This window comes from Phycodurus eques, chromosome 6 (genome assembly GCF_024500275.1).
Source record: "Phycodurus eques isolate BA_2022a chromosome 6, UOR_Pequ_1.1, whole genome shotgun sequence".
Lineage (NCBI taxonomy): Eukaryota > Metazoa > Chordata > Actinopteri > Syngnathiformes > Syngnathidae > Phycodurus > Phycodurus eques.
The window spans coordinates 23511116-23526586 of NC_084530.1; the positions used below are offsets into that span (position 1 = coordinate 23511116).

A 15471-nucleotide genomic window follows, 5' to 3' on the forward strand; every position below is an offset into this window, starting at 1 on the left:
TTTCTCCCCCTGTTTTACTTGATGTCTGACATCTTCATTCGTCCTGCAGGGACTTGGATGCCAGAGCCAAGAGCGAGCGTTACAGGGCGCTCTTCCGTCTGCCCAAAGATGAAAAACTGGATGGGCACACGGACTGCACCCTGTGGACCCCCTTCAGCAAAATGCACATCCTGGGACAGATGTTTGTCTCCACCAACTACATCTGCTTCACCAGCAAGGAGGAGATGCAGTGCAGCCTCATCATTCCCCTCCGTGAGGTCAGTCAGGCAGGAGGAGTACACAGGACACTTCATTAGGAACACCTTTTTTGTTCCATTAGTAACACCTGCGCAATCAGATGTTAACCATGTAGGTGCCACCCTGGGAAACATCACAAATATACCAACGCGGTAAACCTAGTATTTAGGCCACACATAAAAATGGAAATACCTAATTTTATCCTCAGAAAATGGCAGTGATCTCTGATAACTACTTTAAATGTTTTATCCACAATGATCATCGTATTTTTTTGTCATATTCCAATATTTCATAATTTTCTTGGAGTACATAGCGAGATATCTTAGTTTTCTAATATATATATATTCCATCCATCCATCCATTTTCTGAGCCGCTTCTCCTCACTAGGGTCGCGGGCGTGCTGGAACCTATCCCAGCTGTCATCGGGCAGGAGGCGGGGTACACCCTGAACTGGTTGCCAGCCAATCGCAGGGCACATACAAACAAACAACCATTCGCACTCACATTCACACCTACGGGCAATTTAGAGTCTCCAATTAATGCATGTTTTTGGGATGTGGGAGGAAACCGGAGTGCCCGGAGAAAACCCACGCAGCCACGGGGAGAACATGCAAACTCCACATAGGCGGGACCGGGGATTGAACCCGGGTCCTCAGAACTGTGAGGCTGACGCTCTAACCACTCGTCCACCATGCCGCCATATATATATTCCAATTGACATATTTTATATATATTATATATATTTTATATGGTATATATGGTTCCTTGGAACTGCATCATAATGATAGTTTAATATTTTGTTCCTCTCATGTTGCTCTTCTATTGGATCTCATTAGACTGTGCAGGTGTGCCTAATACAATGGACAACTTTCAGGTGACCATTGTGGAGAAAGCCGACAGCTCAAACATGCTCCCCAGCCCCGTCTCGATCAGCACCAAAAACCGAATGACTTTCCTGTTTGCCAACCTGAAGGACCGGGACTTCCTGGTCCAGAGGATCTCCGACTTCCTGCAGCAGACGCCCTCCAAAAGCTGCCAGGAGCGGGAACTCACGGGCAGCCTCAACAGTTTTGATGACGAAGTGAGCGTAGATGGGTTCAGCGCGTGGTGGTCATTCCTTGGCCTTCCGCTTCCTGAATATGTTTTCTTTTTTTCCTTGTGTTTTCTAGGTTTACGGATCGCTGCTGTCCAGCAGCCCGCATCACAGCGTGAGCTCAGAGGGAGAGCGCACCTTCAATCTGAACGACAGCAGCGTGCCCACCGCCTCACAGGCCCTCATGACCATGTACCGACGCCGCTCGCCTGAGGAGTTCAATCCCAAACTGGTGAGCCAAAAGGCATTTGGAACTAAATGTACTTAGTAAAGAGTCGTCACACTTACACTACTGTGTGATACTATTTTGCAAAAAAGCGACTCACTCAGCAACATTGCCAAAGACATGGTGTCCAATTACAGGTTGCAAAAGCAGTGATTGATATGCTAGAAACTTTTGACCTGAGGTATGTCCAAATATTTGGCTGAGGTCGCCCTGTCTCCCCTGTACAACTACATGGAAAAGAGCGTGAGAGAAATGGAAGGTGCAACCCCTGTTATTCTTGGATCCATGTAATTTGGCGGCTCATTTTGTGTTTAATTGTGCATTTTTTTAGAGTGTGTTAACATCAGTGTTTTTGAAAAATGTTGAATGCATGTTTGGTATCTGGAGAAATTAAACAAATCCCAGAAGTGATAAAGAACAGGCAAAATAATGTTATTGTCATTTGAATAACTTAAGAGGTGGGGGGGGGGGGGGGTATAGTAATAGTATACAGGCAGACAGACCCAGTTCAATTTCCTGTTCCTTGGTTATCATCACACTTTGCCTCTTTGCCACCAGTTGTACCTACTGTTTGTGGTGGCATCAAAACAGCTAAAAAAATGACAAAGATGAAAGAAAAAGGCAGAAGTGGCCACATACGGACCATTCTTTAATCCAGCCGAGCATTGAGATGATCAAATGTTAATATTTGTTGCATTAATTAAGCTGTTTTTCCTGGCAGTAGTTAATTAAAATATTACGATAATTTTTTTATTCATTTGCTGATTAAATAATTGGTTAAGTTAGTCATCGTAAATAATATTTAAAAAAACATAACATATAAATACATAGGCAGTTAAAATTGATTAAAATAGTTTTTCTTAAATAATTGGCTAATTAATTATATTGTCTATTATATTAAAACAATAATAAATTATAACATTTTAAAATCAGAATGAATTTTTACATTGTAGCTTTTTTTTTAATTTTACCTCATTTTCAAATGACCTGGTCTATCTGTCCATTTTAAAAATCAAATGTGGCCCTTGAAGACAAACATTTACCCACCCATGCTCTACATAGGTGCTCAAAGAGCTGAAGTCTCACATGATGTAGGAGGATGGTGGATTAAACTTTTTTTTATTATTATTTACTTTGAGGCATATTTTGCAAGAACAATTTGGTTGCACACCAAATTGGTCCACTTTTGGGGTATTCCACTTTCATTGTTATTCTATATTAAGATGCTTGGTGCATGGTCTCGTTTGTGCTCTTTTGAAAACAAACTATGTCGTTGCTTGTGTGCTCAGGCTAAGGAGTTCCTGAAGGAGCAGGCCTGGAAGAACCACTTCACCGAGTTCGGCCATGGTGTGTGCATGTACCGCACTGAGAAGACCAAAGAACTGGTCCTAAAAGGCATCCCCGAGGGCATGAGAGGAGATCTGTGGTTACTGTTCTCTGGTGAGCTCCAACGAATCAATCAGTGTCGTCTACACACAAAAAAATACAATACGAGATAATACAGTATTTGTCATGTTTGATGTGGGACATGATAGGTTGAGAAAGTTTTTGATAACGACTGAGTTTCATTCCTACGGCGGCAACGCAATACAAATTTGTAAAAAAATTGGAATGAGCCATATTATGTCACTAACCTCCGCAAATGCAGTAGTACAGTTATAACTGAGCGTGCTTTGTCGTGCTGCGTCACAAAGTCTTCTTAGGCTCCCGCGCGAACCAGTTCGTAACCTTAAAATGCCGTTATCAGGACCCTCGTAAACCGAGGACCCCGAAGTACCGGTCGATACTGCAAAATCCGCGTGGCATTGAACACAGGATCAGGGTATAACAAAATCGCTACATTGAAAGAAAACCATCAACAATACATCACAATATCTATTTAAATGACAATGTACAGTGAACCCTTTCATATTCGGTTTGGTGTTAAAGTCGGCGTGAACTCGGACAACAGTGCTGAAATTAGAGCCATTGGGATTAATAATGTGTTGTTGCAGATAATGATGCGTCACAATATCGATATTTTGTCCCATCCCTAGTTAGCATGCGTGTAGAGTAGGGTCCGTGCAGTGTAACAGGGGCGTAATTGAGACTGCTCCTTTCTCACTACAGACCTATAGCACTACACAAAAACATAAAACAGAGATATTGACTTGGGACTGGACAGACCGTGTTATGCTAACCAATTAAACACCTTCATGTATGACATTTTTTTTTCTTTTTTTTTGACATATCAACGACAACTCTCCGACAGCAAACTTTGACCTCGACCAATAGGATTGCGTATTGTGACCGCCGCATTGCCTCCTGTGCTTGCTGTTGTCAACATACTTGGTCGCCGTTGTCAACCTTTATTCATGCGCACAAACGAATGTTTACTGAAGCTTTAGAGCATGACTGGACAGAACGCCGGCATGTTTACGTCCAAACGTTAGGGCTACCACTAGCTTGCTAGGCCTCATAGCGTTTTGTTGCCCGCTTGCGAGACGTATCATATTAAAAGTATGTGAGCATACCTCAAGCAGTCCTTGAATGGACAGCCCAATACGTCCTCTCCCGAGCACCTGGTGACACCCCACGTTTTTTTCGTCTTTTTTTTACCCGCATTGCTGTGGCGATCCATTGTTTGACAACAAATTGTTGTCGCCATGGTAATGTTTGTAGCCGGTTGCAGTGAAAGGTGACACGTTTTCTGGGTACGCCTCCCCGACAGTGTTTGTTTGATTTGACAAGATAAACCCAGTGATCGTAAAAGATGTGATATGGTGGTATCGGAATACATGTCGTGGTAGTGTTGCCGCTGTCTGACCGAGGTATGGTAAGATTTTAGGGCAATAGTCTGAAATAGTGCAATTGTGAAAGACCACATTTGTCTTGTAGTCTGATCCAGGCATAATCTTGGGGTCTCTGGTGTTCCCAGGGGCCATCAACGAGATGGCCACCCATCCCGGCTATTACGAAGACCTGGTGGAGCGCTCCATGGGAAAATACAACTTAGCCACAGAGGAAATCGAGCGGGACCTCCACCGCTCCCTGCCGGAGCATCCCGCCTTCCAGAATGAGATTGGCATAGCCGCCCTCCGTCGGGTCCTCACCGCCTACGCCTTCAGGAACCCAAACATCGGATACTGTCAGGTAGAGTGCTCAGATTCTGTGTAGTGATTTGAAAATGACAAGCGATAACTTTTTTTGTTGTTATTTTGATAACATCACAGGCTATGAATATTGTGACATCGGTGTTGCTCCTCTATGCTAAAGAGGAGGAGGCCTTCTGGCTACTGGTGGCACTCTGTGAAAGGATGTTGCCGGACTACTATAACACCAGGGTTGTAGGTTAGTATGAAAAATCTGTACATATCGCCTGTTTCCCAAAGCACACACGTTTGTTGGAATGCGTACACATGGAAAAATTGGAGAAAAAAAACCAACAGTTAAAGAAATGGGGCAGGGAAAAAACACAATGGTCACTGAAAATACATCCAGCACTGGCTGTCTTGTATTGGTGCAGGGTAAAGTTAAATCTCAAGACTACCAAGGCATTCTGCAGTCAAACATCCATCCCATGTCAGAAAACTTGCCTAGGTTATGTTCTAGGCTGCATTTTGTGCTAGCTTGGTCTCTTTTTATGTTCTGGGGCAGCTTTTTGCTGCATCTGGTATAGGGTGTCTTGAATCTGTCCATGGTACAAGGACATTCTCAAGACTCTCAATGGCATTCTGGAGACAAATGTACTGCGCAGTGACAGAAAGCTTGGAATCTGTTTTGTCCTGGGGCTGCTTTTTGCTGGATCTGGCAGAGGCTGAGTTGTGAAGGGTCCAAAGAAATGTCAAGCTTCTCAAGGCACTTCTGGAGCTAAATGCTACCCGTTGTCAGAAAGCTTGATCTGGGCTATGTGATCCTCTCAGGAGCTCTGGTGGATCAAGGCGTGTTCGAGGAGCTGGCCCGCGAGTATGTGCCTGAGTTGTACGACTGCATGCAGGACCTCGGCGTCATATCCACCATCTCGCTGTCCTGGTTCCTCACACTCTTCCTGTCGGTCATGCCGTTCGAGAGCGCCGTTGTGGTGGTGGACTGCTTCTTCTACGACGGCATCAAGGTGATCTTCCAGCTAGCGCTCGCTGTGCTGCACGCCAGCATCCACCAGCTGCTCAGCTGCAAGGACGACGGCGAGGCCATGACGGTGCTGGGCAGGTGAGGCGAGGGCCACAAAGAGTGGTCAGGTGTCATCTTCTTGTTTTCTTGAGGCGACATTTGTTGGTCGTAGATATTTGGACAATGTCACCAATAAGGACAGCACCTTGCCACCCATCCAACATCTGCATTCCTTGTTGACGGACAACGGAGAACCACATCCCGAGGTGGACATCTTCAAACTGGTCCGCAGCTCTTATGAGGTATTTCATACGTAAGAAGCATTTGTGTCTGATAATGTTGTTTGAAGGTATTAGACTGACTGACTTCAGTGCAGGCAGCCTTGGTTTAGTTCCCACTCAGTGACCGTGTGAATGTGAGTGTGACTGGTTGTCTCTCTATGAGGCCTGTGATTGACTGGTGACCAATCAAGGCCCCCGTCCCTCTTTTGGCAACAACAGCTCTGCTGTCTCATTAATTTGTACTTTTTTCACCCTTTTTTTATCATCGAATGTTCATTGTGTGTTGCGTAAACCCCTTGTGGATTGTTTTCAGTGTTTTGGACCGTGACATTCTTTGGTGGAGAGTATCGGCACTTGCTGTTTCACGCCTTCACCGCCAGCATATTTACAAAAGCTGTGTATTTATTGAACAGAGAATATTGCCACTATTAGACTTTCGCAACTTGTCTGCAATCCTCCAACCATGAGGAGTTATGACCACGACCGCGAGGAGCTTCGGGTCACAACGTGGTGCGAAGGCATCCGAGAGGAAATATAGAGCGGGATGAGAGAGCTGTCGCCAAAATGTTGTAAAGTCAGAATCAGAATCAGAATCAGAATCATCTTTATTTGCCAAGTATGTCCAAAACACACAAGGAATTTGTCTCCGGTAGTTGGAGCCGCTCTAGTACAACAAACAGTCAATTTACAGAACACTTTGGGGACATAAAGACATTGACAAAAAACAATTGTGCAAAAAGATGCAGAGTCCTCTAGCACTTAGAGCAGTTCGAACGACTAATATTGCAATAGTCCGGTGCAATGACCATTGTGCAAAGGGCGCTGAGACTTCAAGGAGTGTATGCGGTTTAAAGTGACGAGTAGTGCGATCATCTGGGACAATGTCGGTTGTGCAAATGTTACAGATACTCCTCAATCAGTGTGCAAATGGAGCAGATGCTACTCTGGCATGAGTGGCCAGTATATGCAAATAGTGCAGCATGGCGAGACAACTACAGTGAGTGCACAAGTAATAAATAATTGGCCCCACAGAAATGTGACAACGAACTCAAGTCAAAAAATTGCCAGCTTGTTGTAATGGAATTATAGGTTGAAGTGAGAGAGACGACTAAATGGAACAGGAGTATTGAACCAATCTTTCTGTATGTGTGTTACTCACAAACAGTCAAAGTATCGGCTGTTAGAAAACTGCAGTTGCTTGTTTACTTTCAAACTCAAGTTTATAGCAGGTGTGAGGGACATCATGCACGTTGTGATATCGAGATTATAATCTCGTGTCCCGATCATCGGAACCCCGGCGGCCTCATATTGGTCGTCGAAGACTTCAGTCTTGCTCCTTTCTCTCATCTACTAACAGCTTCACACAACATGTGCAACGAGAAAATAAAACACTGCACCTCCTGTATGCTAAATGCCAGTTTAAAGGGAGCAAGCACATGTATATTTTAATTAGAAATATTTTATTTAGTCATTTATTATGTTATTATTATTTTAATTATCTTTTGTCTTATTGACAGCTGCGGTTTATGTTAAAGTGTTGTAGAAATAAAGTTGAGTTTTGCATAAGTCAGCTGGGATTGTCTACAGCTGTTGACAAACTTCTACCGCATAAGGGTTGTTCGTTTGCACCCCCACTTAATTGCAGATTCATTTGTAGTACATATTTATCGTTCTGTCGTGGTTTATCGCTAATTTCTGAAGGTCTTTACAGTACTGCATACTTACTGTAATGCCCTCAAGTAGGAAAGGAGAGCCACATTCGCGAATGCATTTTTCATCTGTTTATTCAACACCATTAGAACAGTAAAACACATAAACACAATGACAACACTCACACAAGAGCTACTGTCGGCCACAGCATACGCCCAGATACTCACATGCAGCTATCTAACACAGACACAGCAATACGTATAGTATTTTCTATAAATTTTATGCTTACATTTTTTTGTGTTCTAATAATTTTTAAAGGTTTAAATTTAAAAAAATGTATTTTTAAAGTGTTTCAATACAACTGAGTGTGTTGAAAGCATGTGGAAGCGGTAAAATATTTTACCTATAGCGGGATGGACTGGAGCATATCCCCCATGATGGATGGGGGTTCACTGTATCAAAAATAGATGGATTCAGGAAAATGAGACATGACACTAAGAGAAAATGTGGAGTTTATCTGTCTGTCCCTTTCACATATAACCCAAAGAAAGTGGCATATTGCCATCTGCAACCAGATCATTATGTAATGTCAGCTACAGCATCCGGTGTGACGTATGAAACGTATTCTTAGAAGATGGTAAAGACTAACAAAGTGCTAAAAACAGTTACTTTACTTTTGGTTTAATCAATCGACTACCCATGATCTTGTCATATAATGAGTGTAATGTCCTAAGCACAAGATTAACAAAATATCAAATTTTGGTAAACAGTCTGATTCATGCAAGCATTAAAAGCATTAGCCTACGGGTTATGATAACTTTAACCTAAATTATCGATGTAATTTTAGGGTTACAGATTGTTATTAACTGCGGGGAATATCATGTACGGTAAATGCTACGTTGCTGATTGACAAATGGAAATGTTACCTTTGGGTTTTTAAGTATCACTATTGGCTGAAAAACGTTTTCTTGTTTTTTTCTAAAAGGCTTACATGAATAAAAACCGATAGTTGTTCATTTGTTTTAATAAACCGAGTGCCGACAGCCGTGGATAAGTAACGTAATGTTTCGAGCAGATTATTGAGTGCAGGTCAAAATTGGGTGGTGAAATTAGCCCATCCATCCATCCATTTTCTACCGCTTATCCGGGTCGGGTCGCGGGGGCAGTAGCTTTAGCAGGGACGCCCAGACTTCCCTCTCCCCAGCCACTTCATCCAGCTCTTCCGGGGGGATCCCGAGGCGTTCCCAGGCCAGCCGAAGGACGTAGTCACTCCAGCGTGTCCTGGGTCGTCCCCGGGGTCTCCTCCCGGTGGGACGTGCCCGGAACACCTCACCAGGGAGGCGTCCGGGAGGCATCCGAATCAGATGCCCCAGCCACCTCATCTGGCTCCTCTCAATGCGGAGGAGCAGCGACTCTACTCTGAGATCCTCCCGGATGACCGAGCTTCTCACCCTATCTCTAAGGGAAGAGCCCGGACACCCTGCGGAGGAAACTCATTTCGGCCGCTTGTATCCGGGATCTCGTTCTCATGCCACCCTTTTCCGACTGAGGACCATGGTCTCAGATTTGGAGGTGAAATTAGCCATTAGCCCTCAAATGAGACCCATTTTTACCATCAATTATTAATGCTTTCAAGACATTGTAAGCTTAATGGAAACATACAGTATCATTTCACCTCACTACACACATTGTTACAAGCTGCGAGGAACATGAATAATGAACCGTCAACGCTACGTAGCTAATTCACCAGTGAAAACTGATCAGTTATGTCCAGATGATTGATGAGGGCATGGTTGTTAATTAGTCATTACAATTTTCCATTAGCCTGTGAACTATGTGGATTTCCAAATAAACTCTTGATGCAGTGCTTTATTGTTGCTCTTTGCAAACATATTGTTTTACCTTGCTACCCTGTGTTACAAGCTATGAGGGACATAAATCATCTAATTCTTAATGGAAACTTGAACCTTGTATTGCTTCTGGATGAAATGTTAATGTGACATTAACACGGTTATTATCAGACAGTGACCGTATAGCTTAACCTTTGCAATTGATGCCTGCTGTGAATGATGTTAAAATTCCTCCCGTTTTCTCTGGTCACCCGTGGTCTTACACCCAGCCATCAGATGTAAAGTCCACGTTTCTCCCTCTTTTCCATTTTTCAGAAATTTGGCTCCATCCGCGCAGACGTCATCGAGCAGATGCGTTTCAAACAGAGGCTGAGGGTCATCCAGACCATCGAAGACACAACCAAACGGAACGTGGTAAGAAAATCCTCCTACCAAATGTCACATTCGAGTGCATGTCAAATGAGATCAGAGCATGACAAAAAGGTCCACAGCGCACTGTGGTCATTGGACATTCTACTCTTAACATTGTCTTTAATGCTGTGACATTTCCAGGTCAGAACTATTGTGACAGAAACGGCCTTCACCATCGACGAGCTGGAGGAACTCTTTGTCCTCTTTAAGGTGAGCCCCTTTCACACTGACTGGAAAACACGTCCTGCTTGTTCACTGTCCTCTTGTTAAAAGGCAACCCGTCAACATTGCGTGCATTACACTGGTCAACAACAAATCCATTGTCGAAGATTTTATAGCTGATTTAGGACAATTTTGATGTGCTTAGCTTATTAGTTTTGCTCAATCAGGTCAACTTTTTGAACTATGGCCACATGCTTTTGTTTACATTTACAGGTATTTTCGCTTTATAGGTACAAATAAACAGCGGTTAATGCCCTGAATTTTGAACAATGATGACATAACACTAAATTGTCAGATACTTTTATCAATGTCTACTATTCAGTTTACAGTAAGCAGAGTTTGTAACATCTGATTAATAAACTGTTAACAGCTTGGGATAAAAATCTGACCTGAACAAGAGTAATGGAATTCATTTTTGGATTAAGTCATACAAAATTGTCCTAAATCAGTTTAAAAAAAAATAACCCAGGCGACTTACAACTTTTTTTTTCTTCTAATCTGCTGTTATTAAGGTCATCATCAGTTGGTTCATCAAAGGGGACATTGACATTTGACAGTGGTTTATTTCGTTCCGTGACCACACTCGTGACTGGAAAAAAAAGTTAATTGAAATGTCATTAATCCGTTCCAGCCCTCCCACCCCCAAATTTACTAAGGGGTATTTAATATGAAAAATAGCACTGTTGGTATTGTACTCTATAAAAACATACAGTACTAACACAAATAAATAGAATGCAAAGTAGTAAATAGTTTGTGCATTATGATTTCGTGCTTTTCGAACCTTGTGCAGCTCGTTCTGGTGTGTCTGTCTTGTTCACTAGGAGGCAGTATCATATATACATAGGCTACGTGTATACATGAAGAAGACAGTCACAACAGTTCAGCAAGCTGCAGTGATAGGTTTTTTTTTTTTGAGGATAAAGAAAAATGCCTGCTGGTATTGTTCGTCTCGTTAGCCCATCTATAGCATTTTTGCATTGTGTGTAAGCATTAAGCCAGCTGACTTCTGTAAGGCAAAGTTATTTGGTTTGGTTCAATATACAAGTAATTATCTTGGTTTTTATGTTTAGTTTTACACTAAACTTCAACTGGGGGTGGCAAAAAACAGATGGAAGCAAGCACACTTTGCCTTTTTTGAAGAACTGTGCGCTATCTAATGATGTTGTCAAGTTCGCTGCCACCGTCTAGCAGTCGTAACTCAAATCATTGTTTGCAACACAAGGCAAAAAAAGCAACCGAGCGACAGTGTGGCTAGTGAAACGACTGCCCTGCATGCCAATCAGTCGTTCGTTTGACTTGTGGCAAAACAGCTTGTTAGGGCCACTTTTCCCATTGAATGAGATAGTACATATACTGTACAGTACACATAGTGCAGTGTATGGCGTGCTGGCTCCAGAAGTTAAAATGCTTTTGTTGTCTGTAAGGACGCTCACTTTTTTTTCCCCCACCCTTGAGGCTCTGCTCTATTGCAACGCTCAGTCCCTGCCCCCGTTGTCATGGTAATGAAAGTTGCAATCGCCAAAGGCTCAGAAGGATATGGGGCTGGGTACAGTCGCTCACTTGCATGCTAACAAGATAACTTCAGCAAGACAACAAATATATTTTGTATCTTGCAGGTATTTTGACAAAACCAAATCACAGATGTTAAGAAGACACCTAGTATCTTGTTTTGTGAAAAAATTTGAAAAAAGGCAAGATGTCTCCTTCAACTTCTACATGTAAACCATGTCACCCATGTGGTACTGAAATCATTTCCCCTTGTGTGTGTCCTTTGAGGCGGAGCACCTGACCAGCTGCTACTGGGGAGGCAGCAGCAACCCGACGGAGCGCCACGACCCCAGCCTGCCCTACTTGGAGCAGTACCGCATCGACGTGGAGCAGTTCAAGGGCCTCTTCAAGCTCCTCTTCCCCTGGGCCAACGGCGCCCACTCGGACCCTTTGGCCGTGCGCTTCTTTCGCCTGCTGGACCACAACGGCGACGCCTTCATCAACTTCCGCAAGTTCATCAATGGCCTCGGTAGGTGCACAGATGACTGTAGCATACCACTTTAGAACTCCTTAAACATCACTTTTAGGAAACAAAAAGACTTGCTCGCACAGTTCTCCAAAGAAGAGCCCAAGTGTGCTTGCTTCACGCCGTTTGTCACTCCCAGTATGAAGTTTACTGTAAAACTGACGCATAAAACAAAAGCAAATTAAACATTATACTGTATATTTAAACACCTAAGTGTTCTCCCAAACCATATAATTGTGTCTATTGAGAGGCCGCTAGCCTATTGCTAACATTAGCATTAGACATTTGCATACAATCAGGCCCATAAATATATGGGACATGGACACAATTGTCATCTCATATTTATGGACCTGACTGTAGACTACTTAAATTATGATTCAATTCAAATTTATTGCACATAAAACGAGGACAGGCAATGTAGAACATGGATGGATGGCTGTATTATTATTATTATTATTATTAATTATTGGTGTATTGCAGGCGTTCTGTGTCATGGGGACCTGTCGGAAAAGTTGAAGCTCCTTTACAAGATGCACGTTTTACCTGGTAAGTGGCAAAAAATGTGATGTCACTTCTCTGCACGGAATGACACGATACATGGTTTTGTGTCAAGAGGTGACCAACGAACAGGAAGAGCCCGAGTCTGCCTTCGAGGCCACGCAGTACTTCTTTGAAGACATCACCCCGGAAACTTCCATGGGTAACCAATCAATACTGCACATGAAATCTTCAGCACTATCAGCAAGTCAGGATTAGAAATACTCTCTTGCAGAGACAAAGTCTTGGCGCCATAAATCATTTATTAACAAGGTTTGCAACTGTCATGCAAGTATAAAACGAAGTGAACCGCTGTAACGCGATACATACAATCAATACACTACATCAGAGGTGGGCAAGCTCAAAGGCCACATTTGATTTAGAAAATTGACAGATGGGCCAGGTCGTAAGGTGAAAAAAGGGAGTCTGTTTTGAATACTGAATTAAATATATATATTTATTTATATTTAATGCAATTATGTATGATTTAATTTTAATTAATCAACAATTATTCAACAAAATAACTAAAAGATGTGAAACTTTTTGTTGTACTTATTTACAACGAATCAATGAACCAGTTATTTAAGAAGATAAATTAATTTTTTTTAAAAAACAAATTTGACCGCAAATCTTTTGTTGCGGTCACAGAGCTGGACGGGGAGCAGTTCTTATGCTTAACTGCCGACCGAGCCAACCGTTTTATTTTATGATTTCACAGTTGAATATTTTAAAATGTTAATTTATTCAGGATCGTTTTTCCATAGAGGAAACGTTTATTTTCACATTATCTGTAAAGAGGGAAAAAAAGTGGAAATTGATGCAAAATTAAGATTAGGAAGTCTGGTATCATGAGAAACCATGTCGCGGAAAAAGAAAATTGAACTGATTCTCATTTACTTTTTCTATTTGTGAAGGGGGGGTGGAAATCGATTAAAATCGGTGAGTTTTTTTTAAGGCCATATCGACCTCGTGAAGGTCTGAAGTCTCATGACATATACAAACTCTGCATCTTTGTGCAAATTTAGGAGAACATTTCCTGACAAAAATTTTTTGATTAAACACATAACCAATAACAAACAACACTGTGAAGTGTTTTAAGTGCGTTACAAAAACAAATTGTTACAATGCATTTGTCCTCTTCCCCTCAGGCCAGGATGCGAAGAACCGAAGCGAGAAGGACGACGGCTTTGTCAGGGTTATGTTTAAAACGGAAAAAGGTGAGCACCGCACAAGTAACATGGACACCTCAAAATTGCCCTCAGTCAACCATAGCCAACAGTACAGCATGTATTGATGTAGTTTTGAGCTCATGTTAGGGCCAAAACAGGGGGGAAAAAAGTAAAAAACAGAAAACAGGAACATTGTATTTATTAAAGTGGTGCCTTGAGATACGAGTTACTCTACTAACAGGTTTTTTGACGCTTTTTTTTTTTTTGCGCAAACTTGAGATACAAATTCTGTATGGTGGCAGCTGACTCAACTCACTTCACAGCAACCAGCAGTTTGGCAAGTACTGAACATTTAATTTTAAATAAATGGCTTCAAGCTATTTTATACGACTCCCAGTTGAAGTTTACGGTCAAACTAAATATAAAATTATAATTATTACATAGAATTACACCTTATGTATTTAGAACATCCAAACAACGTTTTCCTTAACAACGGCCCTGCTAGCTTAATGCTAACATACAATGGAAAACTGCCATTGACAGACTAACAATTAGCATCGATAGTTGCAGCGTTATTACTATTATTACTTAAGTAACGGATATTTGAACACTGGCGGTGGAGCAACAGATGTAGACAGACAATATCACAATATTCCCAAGCATATATTCTTTATCCTCTGTGATAAAAAACAACTAATATTGCAGCCTACCGAGTCACTGAGAATAGTGAGTGGGGGCTCTTGTATTTTTATTATTTAAAAAAAAAAAAAATATATATATATATATATATATATATATATATATATATATAAATTTTCTTATTTTATATTCTTCTTGTACGCTTTTTTTTCTGTATGTCTGTATTATATGGCCCCGGTGGCCAAGGAACTGGACCAAACCAGAATGAATAGCACAATGAATTGAACTGAGGCATTAAATAATGATGCAGATAGTGTTTCATTCTTTGCATTCTATTTAACTATGTTATTACTCTATGTTTTTATAAGGTAAAATATGATAGAGTGCTATTTTTCTTTTTAAAAATAATTACCAAAAAGCTTGTGAGTTTTGGGGGGGAGGCTGGAACTGGTTAATGGCATTGCCATTCAGTTCAGTGGGGAAAGATAATTTAATTTAATTAAAACAAACATTGAAATAATTATTTGAGAATGATTGTACAAACGTGTTCACTCCAACAAAAGGAAGCTTTAACTCTCCTTGAAATGCCCCAAAACACTATCTTGTTGTGTACTTTTGCATCAGGATATCAACAAAATACCACGTGACAAGCTAGCGGAAAAACCCTTTTGAACAAGTTGGCCTACTTAACGTTGTTCATATGACAATTGTTAAGAGTGATGCGATTTCTCTTTGTTTGTGGGCACACTGGGCGAGATGCATTGTTCGGTGGGCAGGCGTGAATGAACGCAATGTCATAGCAGCTGATGTTTGTGAAAATGTGTTTCCAGTGAAGAAGCTGAACGCTCACGACTATCGCCACTACTTAAAGCTGTGGAACCAGGACAGCAAGTCCAAAAGGGAGAGCACCAAAGATCTCCCGAAGCTCAATCAGGTAAGAAGGTCTTGTTCACATTCAACTTGTTACCAATGATTTTGTGATACCATTGTACATCACAGACACTTTTTGGGTGTAAAAAAAATGGATAAAAATAAAATGGATAAATACATAAA

At 41.7% G+C, this 15471-nt stretch overlaps 1 protein-coding gene across 1 annotated transcript in view; it reads left to right on the forward strand.

Annotated features, from left to right (window-relative positions):
- The window catches only part of tbc1d9 (TBC1 domain family, member 9 (with GRAM domain)), a 42193-nt gene that overhangs the window by 19797 nt on the left and 6925 nt on the right, over nt 1–15471 (forward strand). The window contains exons 6-20 of the mRNA XM_061679305.1: nt 50–257; nt 1112–1318; nt 1407–1562; nt 2846–2996; nt 4474–4688; nt 4769–4886; nt 5459–5744; nt 5818–5947; nt 9742–9840; nt 9979–10047; nt 11836–12076; nt 12554–12619; nt 12687–12773; nt 13759–13827; nt 15249–15352. Coding sequence (XP_061535289.1) covers nt 50–257; nt 1112–1318; nt 1407–1562; nt 2846–2996; nt 4474–4688; nt 4769–4886; nt 5459–5744; nt 5818–5947; nt 9742–9840; nt 9979–10047; nt 11836–12076; nt 12554–12619; nt 12687–12773; nt 13759–13827; nt 15249–15352 — 2206 coding nt within the window. The remainder of the gene's footprint in view (nt 1–49; nt 258–1111; nt 1319–1406; nt 1563–2845; nt 2997–4473; nt 4689–4768; nt 4887–5458; nt 5745–5817; nt 5948–9741; nt 9841–9978; nt 10048–11835; nt 12077–12553; nt 12620–12686; nt 12774–13758; nt 13828–15248; nt 15353–15471) is intronic.